The sequence below is a fragment of the Pseudopodoces humilis genome, chromosome 20, assembly GCF_049639895.1.
Source record: "Pseudopodoces humilis isolate 2021_Gansu_Grassland_sample_001 chromosome 20, ASM4963989v1, whole genome shotgun sequence".
Classification (NCBI taxonomy): Eukaryota; Metazoa; Chordata; class Aves; order Passeriformes; family Paridae; genus Pseudopodoces; species Pseudopodoces humilis.
Window position 1 is genome coordinate 7,037,312 of NC_142219.1, and position 27,267 is coordinate 7,064,578.

Below are 27,267 nucleotides of genomic sequence, written 5' to 3' on the forward strand. Positions count from 1 at the left end.
CAGTGACTGAGGCTTCCCTTAGTTATTCTTCATACATAGAACAAACCTATTCCTGTGGCTGAAAATCCTGCATTCCTAAATACACTCAATTTATCTAGGGGGAATATTAGAGAAAAAGAAATAATCATCATTGTGTGTTCTCTGTTTTCCCCCTCCTTTCTACATCTTCTGATCTGCATTTAGCTTTCATTTATTTTTCTTCATTTATCTTTCTGCTACTAAGGCACAAAAATTTCATGTGCATCAGCAGAGATACTGCTTTTTTCCTCATTCATGTGGTGCATGACTTATGCATTGCAATTTTTGGTTAACCTGATTAACATTATAATATTTATGATTCCCTCATCTGTGAGCCTTAGTTCAGTGCTTATGTCTTCTGTTCTAAAAGACATGGTAAATTTGAGCATGTCAATATGATACTGGTTTGTTTTTTTTCATTTAGCTTCTAAATTCATGATACACAATGTTACAGAGATTATATATATACATATACATATGAAATATATTCAACATTCCTTCACTCTCTTCACCTTAACCTACATTTCCCAGCATGAGTCATATTGATGGGTTTTTTAATTCCCACAGTTCATGCCTCCCCAGCTGATTGCAGTACTGATTCTATTTTCAACAAGTCAAGTCTATTTCCTAAGAAACTCAGAAGCTATCAACAAGACTTCTCTGAAGAAGATGAATCAGATGAAGAACATCATCCATGTCCTGTTACATCAATCTGAATGAAATAAAACTAACTCCTAACAGCTAATATTCCATATGAATAAGGATGCTTGCTAAGCCAAAAATGTGCATTAAGTTCTACAGGATAAAATTGAAATGGAAGATACTTTAATTATTGCCTAATTACTGCTTAGTATTTCATAGCTTCATTTCAAAATTACTTATTTCTTTACAATATTACGAAAACAGTGTTCCAAATCTTATCAATATTTTATCTTAATTATTTAGTTTGGTGTATTTTACTTGTAACAACAAATATCAATTAAGCTTTGAAAACAGCGATGACCTGCAAGGGCCCAACTTCTCCTCTGCTCTGTTCAGGTGTGTTTTATTAAGCTACTACAAGGGAGATGAGACAATTCCACCTTCACTGCAGGGGCCAGTACTGTAGAACATTAATGCAGGCTCTACTCAGTGTAACGGGAGAGTCTCGGGTCTGCCATGGATCCAGACTTTTTCCACAGTGAACCTGGATTCCCATCCTCCAGTAGCATTTTGTGAGGCTCCACTTTTCCCCAAGGAAGCATTGATTTTGCTCTTTCCTACCTTTCAAATATTTTCCAATTTCTTACCTGTATAAGACAACCATACAATAGCACAGAGTTAGGAAAGACCCACAACACAACCCCCAACCCCACCCCAAAATACAGCATTCTTAAAATGGAATTAAGTACCAGAAATGGAACTTAAATCACAGCTCCTTCATTGTTAATATGGCATTAAAGATTTTACTTCATTGTATCACACCGAGTAACAGGCAAATGAACAATAACATATGTGCAAAAATGCACGATCTACTAATGTCAACAAAGACTGGTCACCAGCTTGACTTTATTCTGATTCTAGTTTTGAACACATATGTAAACAACAACTATGACACAATTTTAAGCAATAAAACATAACTGAGGTTTTACACATTTTAGAATTTCTTCCACTACCATTCCAATAGAAAAAAATCAGGAAAAAAATCTCTTGCAAATGTATGACTTTGAAGAGATGATATGTATAAGCAAACTTAGTAAAATACGATGCAATAGTTTCCTATATACACTTTTTTCCTTTATATCCTTTAAAACTGGTATTTAAAATTCCCTTTTATTATTAAAAATACTTTTATAAAAATAAAACACTTTCTTTCTTAACTGTAGGTACAGTCTCACATTTCCAGTGGATTCATTGCAACTCTAATTTGCACACAGTAGATCATGCACTCCACAAATACCTTATCACTTCTGTGGGCAAGCACCACTTGCAGTTAGCTGCACAGCAGTCTGTTTCCAGTCCTGTTTCCACTGAAGCCAATGACAAAACTCTCACAAGCTTCCAAAGAAGTTAAAAACCTCTTTATTAGCTATTCTGATGCGACAAAAAACAACATCCAAGGTTTGGGCCCTTTCCTGTTTAATTGTCAGAAAAAGCAAATCCCAGATTTAGACTTTTGATTCAAGCATACCAAAATACATGATTATAATCCATATTTACATCTAAGCTCTCACATTTCTTTGCCTATATGTAAAAACTATGAATAAATGTTCATTATTACATGACTGCTATAAAAACCAAAATTTATAAATGCTTTTAGTATGATACTGCATGCAAGTATTTTGCATGCCTTTACAATAATGTCTTCAAAGAGAATGTCATGTTTAAATATCCACTATTTGTAAGTGGATATAAAATAGTTTGCTATGCAAACTCTCAGAGCAAGCTATTGAGGCAGGGCTTTGTTTCTAGGTGCGAATGCGTCAAACTCAAATTTAAGACAGCTTTAGTTACTTTTTTGCATCTAAAAATAACAGTTAACATTTTTATCCATACAAATATAGGGTTTAAGAAGTCATTAAAAAATTAAAATGGCTGACCATTTCCTGCAGCTCAGGACAGTCTGGAAGGCTTTGAGTTCTAAACCATGTACAACCCAACACGATTGTTGATTGTCTTGACATCAAGGTGGTCAAAAAGTCATTTATACAGAACTGAATCCACAACCTGTGTCTAGTCATGTAAGCAGTCCTGGTATCTAGAAGCTATTTAAATATGCAAATATAAAGAAGAGATTTGAATAAATACAGCTTTAGTATCTCCTGACAATTACAAATCTGGGAATGGCTTTTCACAGTACTTCACCTCAATGGAGTCTCATTTACTGCCTCCAGTATAGAGACACACACACACACAGAGGAATGCCCAAACACACCAGCTTGAGTACAGAAACACAGCCGCACATCTTCCAAAGAGTATCAAAAATTTGGCTACATTTCAATAATTAATTAAAATCAGAGGCTTGTGAAAATACAGTAAAACATACCTAAAGGAAAAAAAATATTGGTGATCCACTACTAAACTAATATTCAGTATTCAAAGTAAGTCAAAACAGAACACCAATAGAAACAAAAATAGCTTAGGGTTTTAAAATATCCTGGTATTAGCTAGAATCTTCTACTACCTACACTGGTGCTGAATAATTGAAAAAAGCATGCATTTAATTAGCTTTTTAATTCACAGGTGTTAGAACATAGGAAGTACCTCTTAATATCCAACTTTTTCAACAATATAAGACTACAACAGTGTCACCTCACAACACACAAGCTATTTTTACTAAAAATCTATGAGCAGTCACTCCAGGCTGTAACACATTATACCAACAAAGAAATTAAACCAAAATTTTGTATGCACAGAACAGTCAATACATGAAAACCTCATCTTCAGCTTCTGTTTGCAAATGGGTACCTATTCCTTACCTGCTTGCCAGGGAAGAAAATAACAAAAACAATATTGCTCATTAGACTATCAGGAAACAGGATGTTACAGCACAAATAGTTTTATTCAGGTCAAAGATAACAAGTCTGCTCCCATGGTTCTTTCAGTAAAAGTGAACAGAGACTGAACTAAATGCTCTACCTTGATTCTCAGATAAAAAAGAAATAAGATCTATTGCTGTACTATCTATAGAAAAACAAATGTAAAGAATCCCCGCTCTCTGCCCTCCCCAGGCAGAACATTGCACCATGGCACTGAAAAGCTTAAATGAGACTAAAGCACTTAATACTACCAGGATAACATACATTCATTTAATGCACACTGGCATCAGCTGTACAATCTTAACAGCATATGTTGAACGTAAAGCAAAGTTTGCTAAAACCTTCACTTAGAACAATAAAAGCAGCAAATATTTCCCCACCATTATAACTAAAAACAAGTTTAAGTCTACTTATAACATATTTAAAAAAATCCACACCCACAAAAAAGCAATGACTTTGTCTTGGACAAAGATGGCCTTGCCCTGAAAGCGGGGTGGTATTAAACAAAATATTTCTCATTATAAGTTGCTACTTCATGTAAAAACAGCATCTTCATCTGGTTTTCTCCAAAGCATTTGTGAGCTTGATAGGGTATGCTACCAGTTTATTTAAACTTTTGCTTTCCTTGCTATTTTTAGCTTGTGGAGGCTGGCACAAAACATTTACTAGAGCTTAATGGCTTGTTCTGTCATTGCTATTATTACAAACCATTCATGTGGAAAGTTGTTAACTGTGCAGTTTGAATTCATAGGTGCTTGTTTTCCACTGGTTGACATCAGCATTGATCATGTTGCGCTCGGTGAAAGTAACGTGTCCCTCAGAATCGATGAGCACGACCGTGTTCGTCCTGCAACAGTGCAATGGCACAAGGTTACACCTGGTCTCCATTATAAAAACTTCTAGGCTGCCATCCCTCATTCCCATATGTTTTAACACATTATTTTACCACATAACCTTTTTATTTTTTTTTTTTCCTGAGCACATCATCATCACATGAGAAGGGCAGAAATCATCCTGGCAAGTTCAAATGGACATTTTCAGTCCATTCTTCTGTCACTCCACTGCACTGACTCCCTGCTGCACTTGCAGCAGCTGACACACAAATCTGCTCATTGCAGAGTATGGTAAAAGCTTAAACTTAATGCAAAGTGCTCCATTCAGAAAGAAGTAACATAAAACTTGGTTTTTCTTCACAGCCTATATGTACCCATAAGGATTACTCATATCAACAGTACTCTCTTCATTCCTCTTTCAAATCAATTGTCCATTAAGATTTAAACAGTTATTATCATCACAGGACACTGATACATGATCACAGAAAAAAGTTCTTCTCTCTAAAAACCTTCCAAAGAGGAAATTTGTTTTCATGAAAAGCAGGTGCCAGTTGTGCATCTATTCCACTTTGCCTTGGTAAACTGTCATTTCTCTGTGGACACTGCAGTACCCTTCCACAGAGGGATGACTGACAGTAGGGATTTCCTACCATTCTGATCTGGTGGCCTTTCCCAAGTCAATTCACAGTTGTTCACTCTTCTAAAAAAAGCATGTAATTTCCTCAGAAGAATATGTGAGGCCCAGTTAACAACCTCTATTCACCAAGCCCTGCTGCTAAGGGAAAGGTAAGTGTGAGCATACAATCACAGCAGGAGGGAGACTTGAAATGTGTACTAATTCACCAGTAGAAAGTCAGTGTTTCTACCAAGTTATCCCCATTTCCTTTGAAATGGCTGGACTCCAGTTTGTGAAATTAGGGGAGGAAGGTGCTTTGTTATCATGGTAAATAAATCTTTATTATCCTATATTTAAAATGTTCTTTTAATTCATTTTAGAAAACCACTGTAAACACTGAGTATCTCTTTCAGAATACCAGCTTAAAATGCCTACAGCAGTGAGCACTCTCTGCTTATCAACTCCCATCTCATAGAGGAAATACTATGGCAGACCATGCCACAGACCAATCTTACAAAATTATTGGCTGACTTTTAGAGGAGCAATTCCCTACCGGCAGCAACAGGGATCAACCATTTTGTCCTACTGAAGATTAAATGAAGATTAGTATTGCATTATTCTATTCTTCTTGCAGCTTTGGTGGAACAGTCAGAGCAGAGAGTGAGAATATCTCAGTAAAAACAGCAGCATCAGTTAGGGAAGAAGTGGAAATACAGGTTCTTCTGAACAAGAGCAATAGGTTTTAATGTATGAAAATGGCAGATCTGTTTTACGATGCAATGTCTAAGGAAAACTCTGATTTAGCAATGTACATGACACAATTCCTGCTCATGGAGGAGAAATGTGTTCTGCAGTATCTCAGGTAAGATGAAAGTTAGAGGTGCTCAGACCTGCTACTACACTGGGGAAGCAGGAGAACTGTATTATCTTGTCTGGGACAAGTTAAAGTTGCGCTCTCCATCAAAGATGAACCACAGTGTCAGCTTCAAATGCTCTTCAGTAGCAAATCCCAGACACTCAAATACTGATGAAGGAAATGCATTACTGAATTATACCTGATTAATATCTGAAAAAAAATTAAAGCAGTCACTATAGAATTTAAACTCACAATAGCACAATTTTGATTTGTGATATGCTTTGATCCAGTATACATCTATTTCTGGCTGTGAATTTTTTTACCTTGTTCCATAACCCGGGCAACGAACACATAAAGCTGCGTACTTGTTCAACATAGGACGGATATAGTCCTTCCCTTGGTCTTCAATTGCAGGGTCTGGTAATTGACTGAAAAGAGTAGGAAAGTAGTTAAAAAAAATAAATCTCCATTAACACACTCATCCCTCTTGAACTGGAATAAGTTCCAGGACATCCCTGAGATCACAGTCAAAGGCAGGGGTGAAACAGAAGAGAGGGCGTAATGGACAAAAACCCATCAGGAAGGAATGGAATTCTATGATTAAGCCAACTGCTGTACCCACTAAATTCCTGTAATATGCACACACAAAGAGATCACAAAGTAATATGAAACAGGATATTTTAAGAAAGTTCAAAGCTAGTGCATATCCACATGTTCATATTTATTATGAAAAGATCATTTCATCTTGAAGTGTGATTTGGAAAGATTAGAGGCTTAGTTTTAAATATTGCTTTTTGTAAGTAAATATTTCCCTTTTATAGTCAGATGGTTTCAGATGAGATCAAATGGAATTACTGAACATTAAGGGAAGATCATTTGACTATATTGTATCTTATACCTTTTCATTTTTACTAGTAAAAAGTATAAAGTCTAACAATTTTTCAGAAAATCAACTGATGTGATAGCAGATGAAAAAACCTATTAAGACAGCTTAGCAGACTCCTCAATTACTGCTCATTGCTCAGATGTCTGAGTTCTTATATAAAACTTTATTTTGAACCACTGAAAAATGCCACATTCATGAATGCTGGCATTAAAATTTGTTGTTAAGTTTGGATAACTGGATCTATATACCAGAAACAGCTTTGCTTCAACTCTAATCAATTCCCAGACAGATAAAAGTCAAGGTAAACATAAAAGTTACCAGATGGCGAGCAATGAAATTAATTTAGACCACAGCATCTCCTGTACCCTACTCCACATCTCCACACTGAAGTGGTGTCAACTTAATTTTCTTCTGAACATCCAGCTGATGGGCTCAGGTTCACTGTGCGCTGAGTTCTGAGTGCAGGAACCTTCCTTAATCTCAGACTCATCTCTTGGGGATTTCTTTGACTGGAACTTCCTTGACTGAATTCCTACAGCTGAATTGTGCAAACGCTTCCTTATTTCCTTCCCCCACTTAGCTTGAAACAACTGCACTTTTAAGGAAAGCAGCTGGTTGTACTTTGAAGTTTTGCTCCTCCATGCTCTGTCTACTCTCTGAGCAGCAATACAGAACAGCATAAGCTACTAACACAAACCTGCTCACCCTGTGAGGGTGTTGAGGCCCTGGCACAGGTTACCCAGAGAACCTATGGGTGCGCCATCACTGGAAGTGTTCAAGGCCAGGCTAGATGTGTCCCTGAGCAAGTGGACAGTGTCCCTGTCCACAACAGAGGTTGGCACCAGAACATCTTTAAGGTTCCTTCTTATCCAAATAGTAAATAAATGCTTTCTCTAAGTGCAGTAACCAAACCTACCTGAGCCTCCAAATAGCTGACAGCAAGCAGCTTGCACATCCCTAGTCAGGCACTCATTGCCCTTACTAAGAGAAGTGCAATCTTTAAAAAAAAGGGCACAGTGCACAGCTGATGAGGTCCAAGACTGCAGTAGCCTTGAATGTGTCTCCTGCTTAAAAATCAATACTGTTGAAAGTCATGCTCTGTGAGAATACTACTTTCAATTAATATCAAGGTAGAGTGCTTTTTTCTTCCCAAACAGTTTCTATATGCATTTTTTTAAATGGGTCATATTGTATTTGAGTAAATTCCAGCTGTCATGTTCTTACGGTTCTTGATTATTCATCACAGTAAGAAGCTCCTTCACTAGATCTTCTTTGGTAAGGTCTTGACTTCTTTTGACCACTTCTGTGAAAAGCTGCTTCCCATATTGAAGTTTCTTCCATGGTGTATCCAACAAAGAATTACTCAATCCATATATTCCTACACACATACACACACAAAAAAGCCCAATTTAATTGGAAAGTGCATTCTGGCGATTTCAGTTATCACTACACATTAGGGAGCTAGGGTCAGATCCCATTTCTCAAGACAGACTTCTGTCCTGCCATAGGTACCTGAGCATTAATCCACTAACTGCACTGCAGGTGGGTACACTAACATGGACAGAAACTTTTATGAACTATTGATTGTTTATTGAAAATTATTAACAAAAACTTAAACCAATTCAAGGGCGTTTAATAATATATTCTTTTAAAGAATGCAAAGAAAAATTCAGTCAGCAAAGACAATGCTTAAGTAGCTAGATTACTAGAACAATACGCTGCTACATAAGAAAAAGTAATATTCAAACCTTTCTGAAGAAAACCCACCAGCATTTAGGAAAACAGGTTCTGGATCTCCTTTGTTTCCATAGTAGCAAATTACATCTCCTTTGGTGGTACTAAAAAATATAAATACAAATTTCTCCTTGAAAAGCCATCAGCTTCTATATTTGATTATGCTTTAATTTCATGCAATCTTTGAGCACAGTAAGATGCTTCTCCCACTGTTACTCCTCTGATACCAGACATTGATGAGTTTTACTACTTTCCTCCTCTCAAAACACTGTATTAGCTCTATCACTATCAAGAAGTACCATTACTATTTTTAAACATAATAGCAATAAAATTCAGTAAAACCCCATAACTTCTGCATGGAACTAGTCAGGCTTAATGACAAAAACCTGGTTTTGATTAACTGGAGATTTAGTTGCTTGGGAGAAGGGGGGCATGTGAAAACAAAGGAACTCTCCATCATAGCAAATACCCTTTTCCCCAGTACCTCTTTTGAATCCTTCCTGCATTCTAAGCCACTGACTGCTGTGGGCCACTTTAGATGGCAGAAGTGCATTTTAGGCCCACTTCCAGCAATGCTGCAGGGCATAGTTGGGTCCTTTGTGCATTTCTTGGCTGTTTTCAGATCACTGTAGTCATTGAATCTCTCTCTAATTCTAGGCATTGGCTGCAGCACTTCCTCTCTCTTGCGCAGAGTACAGGGAGGGTCTTGCACGAGGTTCAGGAACAGCTTCCAACATTGCAAACAACTCTTATTTGACAGAGATGGTATCAGCATATCAAAACAGCAGGGATTTAAATAGTCACACTGATACTGACAACACAAACACCAAACCAACTGATAAGGGGGAAAAAAAAATAGAAAGTCATCAATAAGCCTTGTGTGTCCTACGGGAAATGGATTGCCATTAGATGGCTCACTCTCAACATCCCTCAATCAGCTGACATGGAATAGTGATTCCTCAGATCACTTCCAGTTGGTGGGGTTTGTTTTTTGTGTTTTTGTTTTTTTTTTTTTAATTTGCCAGAATACCATAATGAGATCTAATTCTGTATTTCCCCCTAGTGATTTACTTGCTCATGGATACCAACACATTTTGACCATAGCTCAGTTTTTGTCTCCCAAGCTCCAGCTCCTCAGAGAGCAGATAGACTTTCTAAATTGAAAAAAAACCCAAAAAACAACACCACCAAAACAAATAAAAAACCAAACACAAAACTTGCAATTAAGATTGAATCTGGATAAAACAGCATAAAACATAATACAGGAGATAAGCCATTTCCATCTCCTCATTTTTTTCCTAAGATAAAAAGGAGTATCTCTGCACTGATGCAAATCAGTGTATATAGAATGCAATCTCATTAATGATGTACTGGAACTTAAATTGCTCTGCATAACTTAGCATCCGCTACTCAAACCTTAATAACAAGCAAAACAGTCTTGATTTAGCTGTTTATATTCTTCTTGAAAAGCCATTATGAAAGACATTCTACAGTGTCCTTTACAAGACAGCCAAATGAAGAAGGAAATATTAATTAATTATAGAAGTCAGAAGATTCAAGAAGAGGAATACAAAAAAAGCCCACATAAAGCAAAAATAGAACTGCTTTTCTCTGTGCACTACTCTTCCTCCTCCCAAACCAACACATAAGAGTTTTCTGATACCACACAGAAAGATGATCAAGTTTTTCAGCACAGGCAGAAGACAGCAATTATAGCAGGCATATTGTATGCTCTATTTTTATTGTTAAATATCACATAAGAAGACCTCACTTACTCAATTCGCAATTTATCGACTGTTAAACGTGTAATTTTTCTGAACTTTCCTCTAGTGGCTTAAGAGACTTATTTTCCTTAGCCTTTTCTTCTCATCCTTAAGATCCTTGTTCAAATTTATTTATGCTGATGTCAAGACTTACTGACCACCTGAACTCTCCACAGACAAAACCCCACCTTAGGTGTTTTTAGTTACGACACCAGAAATCACACACACCACTGTATTGATGCATTAACTACTCTCTTTTCAAATATCTGCTATAGAAGGTCTGTAAAGAGAAAAGATCAGAGCAATTGTTATAACCTGGCATCTCACAAGACAGTGTTAGATGGAAAGGTGGACAAAGGCCCAAGAATGCCCTGGAACACAGCTGTAAGACAAGGCCTGTCATAGATAAGACTACATAGTAAGCTGGCACTGCTGACTTCCTTAGAATGGCTTTTTACATGAAAGAATACAATCCTCTAGCATCTCTTCCAAGATTTCTGTCACTGACAAATTCAGTAACAAGATCCCCTGCAGTTTACCAAGAAGACAGGGAATACATACAAACTGCAGGGTCACTAATTCAGGACATCTGTATTTTATGGCATGCACACTCCCCCAGATGAGTATTTTTGCTTACCTCCACTGCAACACTGCCGCTGCCTTCTGTCAAAGGAAGACTAAAGCCTCCCAAGAGACTTCTGAAATGGGGATGCTTTCAAAATTTAGTTCACTGTGCCAGTCAGCTACTCTTTGTTTTATCATTTGGCTCTGCCTAGTCCCTTCCTACTGTTTACAGGTACTCAGTACTCATCATCAAAGCAGAAGCCAAGATGAAAAAAAATCACTGGAAGCTTGATCACAGCAATAGGCTCAAAACCCTGGCCCACACTCAAGATTCTCTTCCCTCCCACCCTTACAAGTATAGATACCAACTTCACTGCAGAAGAAATAAAGGCGTAATTAAAGTGATGACAATAAGGCCCAGTAGACCCAGCCATAGCTGACAGCAGAAAGAAACTAAAATTATGCTCTTAGATACATCATTCTGTCAAAAAATGTAAGCAATAATAAATGTTCTAGGAAATATTCTAGGCAGCACAAATCTCAGTAGTAATAGAAGCTTCAAAGCAACATGAAAGCCATACAGAGTTTACCACAATAATTTCTTAATGCTGATGAAACATATGCAACGTCCTTCTGCCCTCCTGCCCTGCTTCAACTTCAAGGTGGCTCTAAGTCATGTCCAACAAAAATTCAGAATGAAAGAAAAAGGAAAAAAGTAGTGAGGCAGTAAAACTGCACAGAGTGTGGTTATCACCAAGTGATCACTCCCCTGGGCACTGAGTGCTACTCTGCTACAGACAAGGACATTGGATTGTTTTATGAATAATCAGTGCATGTATTTTTTGTGCAAGGACAAAAGATGAAACTGGCAGCAACACTGAAATGCTGTACTGTAGTTTTCAATAAGTAGTATGGTTCACAGATACATTTTCTTTTCTTCAATGCTCATGAGCTAATTAGGTAACTGTTCTGAAGCTAAAAATAAACAAGCAAACACCAAACCACCAACTATAAAGCCCAAACATGTACCACCTACTGTCAAATAAAATGGTGAAAAGAATTCTGCCAGATACTCACAGCATACAATGTCTGCCTTAAAACACTACTCTGCTTTTGTTGTCAGTGTCTAAACATCTCGTTGGTGCTGTCCTAATATTTTGAGCCAGGCAGAAGCTGATACCAGAGGAAAGAAATAAAATAAGAAAGTTTTTCAGAAGCATTTTTTTTTCTTTTAACATTGGACTGACCATACATCCACTAGAAATTACTAAAGATCTATGCAGAAATACCTCATTTTCATAAGGGAGTCACAAGAAGCAAGAGTGTACTCTGCAAAAGGCGATACTGAATTAGGACAGTACCTGAGAAGAAAAGGAAATGAGCTTACAGAGCAGTCCCAGAGACTTGACCATCCAGGTTCTTTTCATATCAGCACTCTGACCCTATCTCACTTTGAAAATCCAATCTCTGGAGAGCAAATCCTTCCAACCCAGCCAGGTCATGGTAACCATGCTAAGCAAGAGCCTGCAGGTGATGGTATAGTTTACTTCATTTTCCCTGCAGGGATTGAAAACTGGCTGTGACATGTGAAAGCAGAAAATCTCACCCAAAAGGCATTTTTCTGCAATCCCCTTCAGCTGACTTGTTTGTAAGGACTTTGCTTCAATTTGTCTATTCATCATGGAGGAAGTGATTCACTCCTGTTACACAGGGATCTTACTGCACATAAACTATATGGGATCTAACTGACAGCCTGTCAGAGACTCTACACTTGCTGGGTGGGTGACAAGAAGCTGCCAATTTGTCCTTCAGGACAGTCTGTATTACACACTTGGCAGTAAGGAACACAAGGGAGGTGCTGCCACAGCAGCCCTGACACAAGTTTGAGATACCCATGAAAGCCTAAGCAGGTGTAGCAGCAGATTTGCTGGACATAAACACAGGTTTCCCCTGGACAGAAATGATGTCCTAATCATCAGCAGAAGCAGCTCACTGCCTTCAGGTATTATCACAAATGGAGAAAGAAGGAAAACCCCTTTGACTATCAAACAGATATTTACTTAGAGACCAGTCCAGCCTCTGATAACCTTGTTCCTTTTTAATCATACCTACAGACAGCCAAAATGAGGGGAGTGGCAACACTGCCTTCCTGGAAGCCAATTTTGCAGCTGCACAAGAGTCCAAACAGACACTGTTTGTCACATGCTATAATTGAACATAAAAGTATGTTTAGCATAACTGAATAAATATTCATGACTCTCATACTCAGGAGGTACACCCAAGAAGATAAACTGAAAAATCAGAAAAATAAAAGTACTAAGCAATTTTCTTAAAACAAGAAACCAGTAGTGTTTAAATTGACATAAAGAGATGCCACAGAGCCAATAGATTATTACGCTAAAAGTGTCAAAACTCATGAATGTTAAAAATAGGAGTCACACCAAGCTGTGGAAATAAACAATGAGATTTTACAACCTGTATAGTTGTTTCCAGCTCCCCTACTTGTATTACTGCACCTGTCATCTAGCATACTGTCATCATAATCATATAGAGAGAAGATAAAATCTCTTTTTCTGAAATGTTTACCTGAAGATTCAAACATTGTAAATCTCTCTGAACATGCTGCTTACACTCAGCAGGATCATGTGTTCAGGTACACCCCTTACACTTTCAAGTTTCCCCTCCATTTCACACACTCTAACAAAGCCAATCACTATTTGCTACACAATGGAAAAATATGTTAAGAATAGTCCTCAATCTTTGTTTTGAACTGTAACATGGCCCAAAAATTATCATCAACTACAATAACATTTTATATTTTGACAGAGAAGTAGCTCCCATTGATATATACCACGTTTCTCTTTGGAGTAATTCTAATTTCCTAAAATGGCAAGTTTACAAATCTTATTGAAATTGCTCTGCATCATTAGCTTGCCAAGAATTTAATTTCATCAGAGTATCCAAGGCTAAGGACATGTCAAAATGGAGAAGTTAATCAACACACACACCTTTCAGAGTGACACTCAACAAGGAATTATGACCTGTATCACCATGAAAAGACTATTCAATTGAGCATACAACTCTCTATGCAGGAAAAAACAAACAAAGCCAACACAGGAATGATTGCATTAAATAACATCAGTCAAACATACTTTAATATCATCATACTAGCAGCCATTATGACTATTCTATTTACCTACATTAAAATGAAGAATCTGAAACTTATTGCTTGCTAGGTCACACCTCAAATATGATGTTTGCTTGAAAATGTCTATTTCTTCTGCTACCTTTTCAGTTAAATATAGCCTTCCAATTTATGCAACCTAGCACACACAGCAGAAAGCTCAAAAAGTCAAATCCTTTGACCATGATAAAAATGAATTAGGCAACTGAAAAATTTTGTGAAGTCTCTGGTGAGACAATGAACTTCATTAAGCAGAAAGTAAAAAAGACCAAAAAGCATCAAACCCTCCAATTGCCTGGCCATTTTTGGGTTGAATTTCTGGAAACATAACCTGTATGTTTATTTCTAAGCAGTCACACCAAGCAGAATTACACTCATGGTATCTTCACAGAACTGACTGGTAAGTCTGAGCCATGAATTGAAGCTGATCCAATACAGAAAGTAAAAATGTAAACACAATGCCAGTTAGTGAGAAAGTGCAAGAAATTATTTCCAATTAAAACAGTAAAGACTGTGGTCTTCTGCTTTAAGTGTATTCCCAGAAGCATATAGAAAAACTGAGTGGGAGAAGGCCCTGCACCATCAGGTTGTCTATTAAGATTAATGCTTCTGCAGCAAGTGTGCCAAAGCAGCAGTGTGCTCCTGGCAGTTTAGAGGTGCTCCCGGTCATGCAGTGTGCATCCAACTGGGAATTGACACATGGCCTGGAGATGCCTTAGCCCTGGATTTCCATTCTTCTCCGTCAGGCAGAATGCAAAAGAAAAGCAATAGATGTACTTGTGCATAGACTCATGCACAAGCAGTAGAAAGGATTGTGCCAACTACACTGTTTATAATAAAGTATCCAATGTCCTTTCTCGGCTACAGAAATTTTAACTTAATGTTTGTCTTGTGCCAATTTTTAATGTTTCAAGAAAGATAAATGACACAGACACTCTGACAGAAATAATAGCTTGAAAGCTTTCAGCTGTTCTAATCCTGCTGCAGCATGTCAACTCTCAGAGAAAAAAAGGTGTCTGAGAAATTATGAGCCAAGGTTTTGTTTTCTCAAAATACAAGCCCCAGAGCCTCCAGGGTAAAGACTGGCTACAGCCTATCAGTTGCAAGAAGTTTTGTGGGAAGCAATGTTTAGAATACAAGATAGCCCTCCAGTGTCTCAAAGTTAAAAAAATAACAAAGGAAAGGAAGACTACAAAAAAATTATGACCTTGCACGCCAATTAGCAAAAAACATGAGCTCTAAGTTTAGTTTGTGACAGGCTTTTGTATTGTTACACTGTGGTGATATGACTTGTATGTACAGCACTGTTATTATCCTTCTCCTTCTGACATTTGAACTGTGATGTTTTGTAGACTTACTTCAAGTCAGCTGCTAATAAATTAAATCCATTGTAAAGATGTCCCTCTACTGAAACTTTCTTCAAGTAAGAGTAGCTGTCGAGATCTGCAGTCAAGAAGTTTGTTACAAGAGCACCTAAGAAAGAGAAGTACATAGAGCAACTTGTATGTGTGTGCTCACTATTCTGACAGGCCTGGTAAAATAAACAAAAAGATAAATATTCCTGTTGCAAACAGGCTGTAACAGTGCAAGAAAACCCCAAACCACAAAATCAACCCAAATAATGAACCAACCTTTAAAAGTCTTATATCACTATACCATGTTCACATTAAAAGCTTGACTTTTACTCTGAAGAACTCAGTCTAAAGATCTTGGTCAAAAATTCTAAGAATTCACATTACTAACTGCTCTGGACTGTGGATGCACCTTTCCTCTCCTCCTACCTTAAAAAGAAATTCTTTCTTGTCTTGCTTCACTTCTCTGATATATGACCCAAAAATGAAATACAAATGACATAGTTCATTTGTTTCTCTGTATAATATGTTTCGTCATTGCAACGTATTCCCAATCCAGTATCATATGACAGTTACAAACAGACCTATTTTTACTTTAAAAAACCCCACAGATGTTTTGAGCATCCTCTTTGAAAAATGGTTTTTCCTATTGTTTCTGCTCCTCTGATTTATCAATGGGGAAGAAGAATCTTTTAGGCTACCTCCAGCATAATCCAAGTTACATTCCCTGACACAGGTGATTGAATATGAATATACATTTTAAAAAGTCTACTGTAATCTAAAACTAGTTCAATGCTTGGCTAGTTTTTCTGCCTCTTAATTACTTTCCAGAGGAGATGGTACTGCTACATTTCTTGTATGAATGTGACTTCAGTCTCTAGGCACTACATCTTGTTTTACTAGTGCCTGCTTGATCAAAAAATCACTATCCAAGTCAGGTTCCTCACATATGTACTCAAACTCATCAGTTCAAATATGTTCTTTACAGCACATAAACATTCTGTTTGTCCATGAAGCTGTTTTAAGAAAATTAATATTGTAATAATCACTATTTTACTGGAACATCAGGGTTATTTGTACACTTCCTTTTTTGTTTTTTATTTCAACTCCTCCATACCTCTTCCTTTTGCATTTTTATCAATCTTTGGCTGCATATAGTTTGTCAGGGCTGCCATCTTGCCTTTCTTACTGATTCCCAGCCATGTCCCTCCTTCTTTTCCCTCCTCCATATCCAGACCTAAGGGAATAAGTAAGAGTGAGGTTAATACATTGAAATTAAGAAATGTTTCAAACTTACAACAGGTTTTCCTTAGAGGTATAAGGGAGAATGAAATTTCTTATTAGAAAGGGAACACCACCACCCTAATAATAAAAAAATCCAGACCATGATTCCCTTATATATGATATAAAAATCACTCAAAACAGCAAGACATACATACCACTAAGGATCTCATTGCTGCTGTCCCAAAACTCGGCTGATTTGGATGGTCTGTGGTAAAATTCATCCCTATTAGCTGCTAGAATAAGCCTGTAGAACCCAAGAGGAAAAAAGACACTATTACTTACAAATTGGAACTTCACAGTACAGGCAGGAGCAGAATCCAATTTTTTCCAGAGCATTAACTCATTTCAAGCATGAAACCATCCTTTATCTTCCATCTCACCTTTATCACTCAGTGTAAAGTTCGACTGACATCTGACAGCAGCCTTCTCTCTCACTGTCGTGAGACAGCAAGTCCATCTTGTTTATTGCTTGCTTGCTGTAATTAATAAAAACTTTTCTCTGATTGAACCATATCACTCTCTTGAGTGCATTCATAACAGAGTGAATGAGGCAACTGGCGTTTTCAAAAAAGAATACTTACAGTAGATGCTGAATTAAGATTGAATAAACAACCTTAAGATTTGTCAGCACAACGTTACAGCTTAATTAAAGAAAATTATTAATATTTTGAAATTATTTTTTAAAGAAATGTTTTTCATTGGTAGAACATCCTCACCTGAGGAGCAGGTAATGGATTTGGCTGACCCAAGTAAAGGCAAAAGACAGCTGTGACACCAGGCAAGCCCTGTGTGGAGGCTCAGGGCAGCAGGTGACTGCAGACAGACCTGCACAGTTCCAGTGCAGCTCCCGAAGTCCTGCTCATCAGTACCCACAACATGACTTGTCTTTATTTCGACTACAAGACAGTGAATGCTCCCCCTTCTCTCCAGCTACATTATTTAATTTAATTTTAATGAAATGCCATCCTTCAAAAACCTCCAGATTTTCTTAACCAGTTTTCCATAAACTCAGTATCTTCTTCACTGTCAGTTTCTCCTACCAGCTGCATCTCAATTATATCTGCACAGCAGAAGACAAGTTTGCTACTGGAAACTGAAGACAGACCATACAATTTTAATTCTAATTTTTAGCCACAGCACACGAGAATCAATTCCAGTGACATCTTATTACTTTGTTCAGCATTCAGATGTACTTACATTCTCTGCAGGTTTCTGAACTTTCCTGCAAATTCATCTCTACCCTAATACAGTGTTTTAAAAGAGGACTGTGAGGTACAAGTCGCACATTAGAAATACTACAGAAAAATAATCATAATCAAGCATAGAGAAACTAGAAAAAGCTGACACTTCAATGGCATCCTTTCTGTAAGGTAAGTGCTTAGTATTTTGTCCAACAAAGATAACATCTGTTGGAAAGCAAACTGTATGGACATTTTTATCTTTCCAATGCAAATATAATATTGCTCCTTTCAAACTTACATAATTTCTCTTCTTCAAGCTGATTCTAGTCCTTGAGCTATAGGCTTTCTGCTGGTTTACCAAATTTCTGTCATCTTACTTTAACATGCTCCGTTAACAGGATGCAGCCTCCTTTCACAGATTTTAATTTAAATTAATATCTCCACTGTTAAAAAAATAGTTTGCCTGAAGTGCACTTCTCATCTCCTGAAGCTTCAATGATACTTGCCTTCAATAATTCCTGACATGAAACTACAGTTTGTTTGTAGTATTTAAATACTAAAAATCAGCAAAGTCTTTCTTGTGTGATTGAATATTCCCCATCTCAAGTTTAATGCAGACCCCTAAATTTAGCACAAGGGTAGTATACAAGAGCATAATAATAAAAACATCTTTATTTTGTCTTTTATGAAACATAATTATAGTGAAAAGGAGCAATATTAAGTGACCCTCATCTTCTAATAAATTGCAAAAAGCCTATTCAGCTATTTTATGGCTGAAACAATTCAACTGTATTAAGATTTATTTTAATATCGAGAGAAATGAAAACATGAGAAATCATTCCATTAAAGCAATTTCCTACAATGCAATTCAGCTCCAGAAAAGGGCCTGTGATCATAGCTTTGAAGCTTGAAACATTTATTTATTTGTAAGATACACATAGTACTATTCAGAAAGATGTAAAGGCAGCACATTACCTCTGACAATAATAATGGACTACAGTAAAGTGCTTGTTACACTGCACTAAACTTTACCACAAATAGGCCTCAAGAGAGAAAACAGAACAAGCTGCAAAGGTACAGGCAGATGGATTTATTAGTGTGTCACAAGGGTGAGCTTTTTGCTTAATTAGGTGCTCAAAAAAATTGACCAATATATTGGTCTAGAAGCCAGGGTCTACCTGGATGGAAAAGTCTCCCAAGTGTTACAGAGAACATGTTTTAGCTTGGCCATTTTCTTCTAGCCAGTAAACTCAGTCAATGACAAGCTGTTTGTCTTTTCAACTTTTAATGCCTATTACTGACACTTTCTTTCAGTTAGAGATGCAAAGCAGAGAACATTAAGGAAGGTTTAATTGCCTGCTTCATGATGGACAGAGAAATTAGTGTCAGGATTACAGGAATTCCCCTTTGGTTCGAAAAACTGTACCAAGATGTCACCATGAAATAAACAAAGCTACAGCACAGTGATGCTTTAACTGTAGAGAAAAATTACCCTTAGCAAGGACTTGTAGAGAGATGTTTGACTTTGTACAATGGCTATAATACTGCTTGGAATTAGGAGGGCTGGGCACCACTCCCAGCTGATACTGAGACCTGTGACTCAGTCCTTCACAAAGCTGAGGCAAAGATGAAAAAAACATTAAGAAATATTAAAAAAGAAAGAACTTCAACATTCTCCTGAATAAAGACAAGCAAGAGATTCAGTTATGGTGATCTAAGGAAACAAAAAAAGGATTAAAATTATGTATATGATACTAAAATCTGACACCAAGAACACCGTGGCTTAGCATTTATCACCCAACCAGATAGCTCAGAGTGATTTATTGCAGGTATAGAGCAAGGCATTGCTTAGCAAAAGATACAGAGAAAGTTAAATACAATTAGATGGTCCTGAATTTGGGCCAAACATCTCAAAAGTGTTGTCTTATTCTAACAATGACAGCAAGTTGTTTTCTGATATAAATAAATAACTTCAATCTTGATGCAATTTTTTATAGCAAGCAAACTACTCTAAGTTCTGCTTTTAAATATTGATCATGGCAGAAAGTTCACTTGGCAAACAACTGCAGTTTACATCCAAAGGATTTCCCAAGAGGCATCAAACTGATGAATCTGTCTTTCGCTAACTATCAACACAAAGAAAGTCAGACCAAATAAATGGATATATTAATTCAGCACCAGTCACATCATAAACAAAATCCCTTTTTAGGCAGGCTCCAGAGGCAGAAAGGAATGCACTCTGTGGACAGTTGAGGTTTTGGTTCTCATCTCCTCTCTTTCTATAGAATGGCATCTGCTTCTTAATACAAAAGGACAGGAAAACAAGTCAGTGAAAGGCACAATTTACTGAGCAGACTGACTGCGATGGTTTCTGGATGAATACCAATACTCGTATGCTACAAAATAATATATAGTATACTATACAGTATATATAAATACAGAAAGCAATAAACCTTCATAGTCTGAAGTGCTGTCTTTTTATTACATACTCAGTGTACTCAAATATACTGATGTTGGATATGAAATTTAAAAACTACAAGCTAGAATGAGAGAAAATTATTTCAGGATGTTTAATACATTGGACACTCACCGTATGACATCGAGAAATTCTTATTAAACTTACCTAGAAGCCTGCAAGCTTATTTTTTCTTCAGTTTTTGGCTAAACATTTCATACACATTACTTAGTTTATTGCCTACAGTTTTAATTGCAAGTAGATTTTGGGGAGGGAAAAGGCTAGGATACTTACTAGAAGTTCCTTGGTAACAAACTGGAAGCCCTAGATGTATCTACCACACTGAAAGCAGGGGACAGCTACAACTGTGATGCCCAACAACAGGATTCCCCTTAGTTTAAATAATAAAGTAGAAGGCAGGACTTCCAAACACTGGAGTACAGTATTTAAAGGACTTACACAGCACATGACAGATCACCAACAAAAGGTCCATGATTACAAAGCCCAAGACTTCTGACATAGTCTAAAACCAAAGGGTTCCAAAAAGGCTACAGTTCCTCCTCCAATGGGGAAAGGCATTAAGTTATGAACATTACAAAAGCACAATTAAACACATAATACTGATTTGAGTTTGTAATTCAAACAGTGTCTTCAAAGAGGAATTGTGTAAAATATTACAGAAGCAAGTCTGTTTTAACTACAACCATCTTACCTGTATGCATTTTTTGAAACTGGTCGTGGGTCAAATTTGAATAGAAGGATGCACATTGAAGAACTGATGCTTAAATCTTGTTTCTTCCACAAACCTCAATGTAAGGTCATTCTGTAACAGCCTAAAATGTAAATAAAGATTATCTATTATACTGCAAATTATAAATAGAGAAACTTGCTGCTGTACTGAAGCTTAAGGATTACAATGTACTGACTAATAGCTCACAATACATAAATACATAAATACAACTTCCAAAATAGAATAGTTCTAAAGACTGGTTTACTAACCAAATTTTTATGGTAGTTCCTTCAAAGTTATGCCTGGCTAGTTCAGATTTTTAGGGAAAAAAACTTGCATCAGGAAAATATTGACAAAGTCAGGAGTGCTAGCAGTACATGAAAAAAAGACTGTTACGCAATTTTCTGTTCATTATCAATAAAGCACCTTTACTTTTTTTCCCTCTCTTAAGTAAGGCAAAATGCTTCTGCTAGAATAAAGGAGAAAATAAGACTCAAACTATTGCAGAAGCCACAGTTTTAAAAAAAGCCTCATTAAAGACACTCACAGACCTGCAAATAAAGTATAATTTAGGCCAAGCTATTATCAATGCCCAGGAGAAATTAGTATTGTTTAGCATTGGGTAAAAGATCAGGTACAAACAGAAATACACTGGACATTTTGAGTCCAGAGTTTACATTTTGATGAGGAGTTTCCAACACTTGTGCTATATTTACAATTCTGGCCATGCAGATGGAATGACAAATGTGCTTTCCATTTCAAACCAACAAAACAGCTTTCAAATATTTTGTGTTATCCAGTGAACATTTTTCTGGTAATAAAACTGCAGTCTGTTCTTTACTTTTTGTGGCTGCTCAAAGAATTATCGGAATGCTACCACCCAATGACACACAGCCATTTTTACTGCCACCGAGAGCTTTTGTCATGCAAGGGCTTTCAAGGTAAGTCAAGGGGAGAGGGAGGCAGAATTCAACACCACAACTCTAAGGCCATCTGAACAAACCAACGACTGAAAAAATTTCTGTACAAAAACCAGGATTTTTAGCTGTACTTTCAAGATAAGTAGAAAGTGTCTCTCGCTCTTTAATTTCTATATAATTTGTCATAAGAAATATCAGGAAATGGATCATCTTGACTGCGTTCACATTACCAGAAACAGAGCTGCAAGTGCAGCACTTAAACAGCTTTTTTTTAAAATTAACAGCTTGCCCGTAGCTGCTGGCTCCTGTTAAGTCACAGTTCAGCACTACAACCAGCCTGCTGTTGCTGTCATAGCACAAGCTCAGTCTTGCAAGCCAATATCCTGCAAAGAGAGTTTTCTGCTGCAGGACATGAAATAACTCAAGAAAAGGTGCAACACTCCTGACATGCTTGACAAGAAAATTAGTGCACAGGAGCGTGTGTGTGTCTGTATATATATAAATATACCTCAAAGTATTTTAAATTCTGTTCACTGACAAAAGGAATTTCCCTCCCAAGTTGACTCATAATTCTATGAGCTAAGAGCAGCCATAGCAGGGCTATCCCAACTCTTTTATGTTTAACAGGTTGCATAATAAGGCACTGAGAAAACTGAATTAAATCACACTGTTGGCTTTCTTTGCCTCTATTAAGTCAATCCCAAAATAACTGCCTTAGAAATTCATCATAAAATGAAGATGCAGTCTTAATTTTTGGATAACTGATTTACTAGCCAGGTCCTTAAAAAGACCCATGGCCAGCTTTATAGAGAAAATCTAACCACTTTTGAGAAGGTGATATGCCCCTTCTCAGACTCCTATTGCTGAATTTTCTGTAGACTGCAACCATACTGGACTTGAACCACCAGTACTGGAGGACGTGGATCTCCTACACACAATTTCAGAAACAACACTCGCAGCTCAGAAGAGATCACCTTCAAATCTATGGGTTTAGAGGTTCCCATCTACAGCACAACTGTGAGTATGGCAGGGAATCCTTAAAACTTTTTTTTTTTTTTGGCAAAGTGCAAAGAAGCTCACTTGGTGAAAGCAGGGATACAAAATACAATTTTAATGACAACTATCACTGAGTACTCTTGCTGACTACGGCTGCTAGTATTCATCAAGTAACCTGCCATATAATTAAATGGATTACTTGACAAAAACTGTTTGCAATTAATCACTCATAAGACCACTATTTTAATAAACAGGTCTCTGGCTGCATTAGCTGATTTATTGAGTTCCCTTCAAATAATCAAGTAGGTCCAGCTGTTCATGCAAAGTTACTGGCCAACATAAAGATTAAACAAAAACTGCCAGTCAGAAAACAGCTGCAAAATAAGTTTGCAATACTCATCACAATTATCTAGATGGACAAGTATTTTGAACACTTCAGTGCCTTTATAGAATCCCCAGTCATTATTATTAGGTATTACTACTTTAACAGAACCTTTTTCATCACCCCATCGATACTGCTTGATGTTGTTACAGTTCTTTAAGTTACATTTATGCTTTTATTAACCACAAATATCAAACCAGCATTTTTTATCTCAGGCTCCACCTGCCAGCCTTGAGACAAGCATAAATGTTTATAGGTCCTATATAAACAGTCCAACCTTTTTTTTTTTTTTTTTTTTTTTAGACAGAAGTGTTTAAGCCAGATAAAACAGAGCTACCCCTTAAAATAGCAACAGCACTTAACTGGCAAAGGAGGCAAGCAATGTATTTTGGTACCTTTGATCAAAGCTGACATTGCACTTGCAACACGTGTTGTGGATATTACCCTTAAATTCTTAAATAGAAGCATATTGTAAGTCAGACTCAAATTTGGATATTTTGAAATTTACGATAATTAACAAATCACTAAGAGGAAAAAAAAACTGATGAGAGGCTGTCATAAATATAGTAAGTACATAAACATTCAATCAAAAACTCTCATGCAGGTGTCATTCTCTCAAGCTCATACTCACATAAAAGCTGGTGCTGTGACTACAGGGATGAGACAAGCACATTGCACAGAGCTGGAGCTGCAAGGCAAAATGTGCTCAATTCAGCCTCCTCCTCACTCAGCTCAAGACCTCAGACCAAGGAGAGGAGAAGGTGAAAAGATTAGGCCAGCACTGACTTCCACTTGTAACTTGATCCTACAACACCTCCAAAGCTAGATCAAAAGCTGATTTTTGAGCTCCATTTCTGCTGAAAATGTGTCTTCAGAACCATCCTTAGAGATGCAGGAGGTGCCATAGTTTAGAGTTCAAATAGAAAAGGCTAAGTTGTGGTACAATACTTGCTTTCTTATTTGCTTTTTGAGAATACAAGCCAGAATATACACCCTATGCAAAGTGGCAAGGTCTGCAGGAAGGGGGGATAAATCCTCTGCTCTAGATTGAAGACAGTGAAGACTGCTCTCTGGATAATGAGCTTTTATAAATTCTAGTTTGATTATTCCTAGTCAATAAGACAACAATTACCAAGGATGACATGATAGCAACAATCTCCTATTTCTGTAATGTTTCTAGTTTGCTGTCCAACTTATGCCTAATACACACAAACCAGCTTGACAAGAACCCCAAACATCCTGTAATTAAGCGTTCTGCTCCAAATGGCACCGCTAATTTGGAAATTACATTAAAGTAACTAACATTCTTGTTCTGTGCTACAGTACTCTGTTAGACAGCACAGTGTGTTGTTTTACTCATTTGAAGGATCTGTTAAAAGCTTGAGTGGATGCATGCCAGCATAAGGTAGCGTTTAGAGGGACTTTCAAATGACTCAAACATGATAGATTGTGTATGTTCTTTTCATAGGGTTCTACCATCATTTGGTTGATTAGAAGCAATCAGTTCACAATTTGGCATAAAACTATTTTACCTTTAAGAACTCCCAGTAGCAGGCTTTGAAAAATGAAGCCATTTGTTATGTATTTCCTTTTCACAAATGAAGCATCATAAATAACATCTGTCAGTTACCGCAGTGATCTCAACTGCTTCTCAACTGATCCAGAACTATTGTTTAGGTGCAGTCTAAAATACAGCTAAAAAATATTATTCACTGGAATCTGCTAGTTTTATTACTACAACAAGAACTCGTGATCAGCGGAATACAGAACTCTTTTACTGTCTCTTTTGAGTATGTCCAAATGCAACTGAGCCCTACAAGTCCTCAAATGCCTGTAAAATTGGATGTATTTTCTTGTACTACTGAAATAAGAGATTTTTTTATAGCAAACTTTAAAATCATCAAAAATAAGAGATGCTTGGTTAGTTCTTAAACGTAATCTCTTTTTTTTTTCCCCTCAGAGAAAAGCTCTCATGGCTGCATTTTAAAAGCAGTTTATTTCGTTTTTGCACTTCCCTTGTGTACCACATGCTGTACAGTAGCAGTACTAATAACTAAAGATGAAGTGGAATAGATGGATCTATAATTTGATGAGATTGCTCCTGATGATGAGCATTTTGAAGTAACTCAGGCTTTGTAACCCTACAAAGGTGAAGAGTCAATCTTCCCTGCAAGAGACAGCAATGCAAAAGTTCAACACTTATGAAACACATAAAATAACATGTAAGGTGAAAGGCACTCCCAAATTTAACGGGCTAATTTTATTTTCAGCTGCTTAATTTCTCTCTGGCCTTTTACTAGATTAGGTCCACTGTACAGCTCCCATGAGGAACAAACACCAGTAAACATAACCTTTCACCACATCATTATTTTAGAAACATTTACGAGAATGGAGTAAAACAGCCTTTGCCCCAGTTTCTCAAGAGCACGGGTTTCTCCTCAGCCACAGATCTGCAGACCCAGAGTCTTTGCAGGGCTTGTTCCTTAGATAAAAGCTGTATTTTTAGCTTGTACAATTCTTGGGTTTTCTTCAGGGAGGAACCACCATATGACATTAGTAGTTTTCACTGTCTACCTGTGACTATTTCTTCACCTCAGAGGATCACTACATATTAAAACTTAATTAAAAAATTACTTTATTGCTCCTGTACACTTACAATCACTCCTATACGTGACACAAGAACCAACCAGCCACCACCCACGCAGGAATGAAATGCCACCGCATAACCAACGAAAACACGTGTGAACTGACATCTGAAAATATCCTCAGAGGTGCTGCTGGATAAATTTAGGATAAAAGCCTTAAGCAAATGGCGCTCAGTAGCAGCACCTTCCTTGGCGGGGAGGGCCGGGGCTGTGGCGGTGGCCAGGAATGGCACACACAGCCCCCCAAACCAGGAGCCCGTCAGCCCGCGGCTGCTGGCGGCAGCTGAGGCGCCGCCGCCTGTGCCCGAGCCCGCCCTGCAGGCTCGGTGCCCCTCAGTCCCTCCCGCGCCTCCCTCACTCACCCACGGCCGCCGCACCGCGCGTCCCCCGCGCCGCTTCCGGAGGGCGGCCAGGCCGACCAGCACCGCCCCTCCGGGGGCTGGGCCCGGCTCCTCCTCCCGCCGGCGCTGCCGACACCTTCCCTGTGCCCGGGGCCATGTCCCGCGGGCCCTGCTGGCCCTGCTGGCCCTCGGGGTGTGTGCGAGGGGCTGGCACGACACCGCCCGGCATCCCCCAGCGCACTGAGGAGTCATCTCAGAGTGTATGAGCTGCTTCTTGGCTGCCTCAGCCTGCTGGCAGCGTATCTGGTTGCAAGCTGAGACGAGAAATTCGGGTAGTAGAAATTTTATTTCCACTGTTAGGGTGGTCAGGAATTGGAACAGATTGCCCAGGCAGAGCTGCCATCCTTGGGGGTGTGTAAGATCTGGTAAAGTGGTTTAGTGGTTTATAGAGGTTACAGTGATAATGAGGCTGGACTTCATGATCTTAAAGGTCTCTTCTCACCTTGCTGGTGCTATGATTCTATGATGGTGTGAAATAGTAACGTTACATGCCTGATCTGAGCTTCACAGAGCTTACGCCTCTGAGGACAGATGCACCCAGGCTGTTGGCAATCTTAGTGGGTTTGGATGTAGCTCCAGACCCCTCAAAAAAAGGCCCCTGTGTGTGATGCTGTTCCCCTGACTACCTTCAGCAGAGACTGCTTCCAGGAAGGCCCCAAAGTCACTGAGCCCTGAGCTTGCAATTGGATGAATTCCAGCCAGAACAGCTTTCCTGCGCACTGAGGAAAGCACAAGTAACATCAAATTTGCTTTCAGTTATTAGCACAGCATGATCAGAACTCATAACCAAACATTTAGTAATTTTACCAAAATCCGCAGATTTGGGTTGGGATTGGATCTGTGTCACCTTTTTGTCCTACTGAAATATTAATACTTAATTTTTAAAACAAAATCTCAAACTTAATTTCTGACTTTTTTTTTATGGGGGGCAATAGAGGGTTTCAGTGGA

General features: G+C 37.9%; 1 protein-coding gene across 4 annotated transcripts; it reads right to left on the reverse strand.

The window, feature by feature from the left end:
* Positions 1-1,533: 1,533 nt before the first annotated feature.
* On the reverse strand, positions 1,534-26,344 carry TANGO2 (transport and golgi organization 2 homolog). Of its 4 annotated transcripts, XM_014253967.2 has the most exons (10): positions 26,280-26,297; positions 23,904-23,960; positions 20,957-21,077; positions 16,764-16,852; positions 16,442-16,561; positions 15,331-15,445; positions 8,495-8,565; positions 7,952-8,105; positions 6,165-6,269; positions 1,534-4,383 (listed from the first exon to the last, which is right to left on the reverse strand). In XM_014253967.2, exons 3-10 carry the CDS (start codon positions 21,010-21,012, stop codon positions 4,263-4,265), a joined length of 831 nt encoding a protein of 276 aa, XP_014109442.1. In that variant the 5' UTR covers positions 21,013-21,077; positions 23,904-23,960; positions 26,280-26,297; the 3' UTR covers positions 1,534-4,262. The 4 variants fall into 4 exon arrangements, 3 of the variants coding, with proteins under 3 accessions (XP_014109442.1, XP_005524420.1, XP_014109441.1); XM_005524363.3 differs by lacking the exon at positions 23,904-23,960 and having other exon boundaries at positions 26,280-26,344; XR_001331563.2 differs by lacking the exons at positions 20,957-21,077; positions 23,904-23,960; positions 26,280-26,297 and having other exon boundaries at positions 1,534-2,132; positions 2,598-4,383; positions 16,764-16,944.
* Positions 26,345-27,267: the final 923 nt, after the last annotated feature.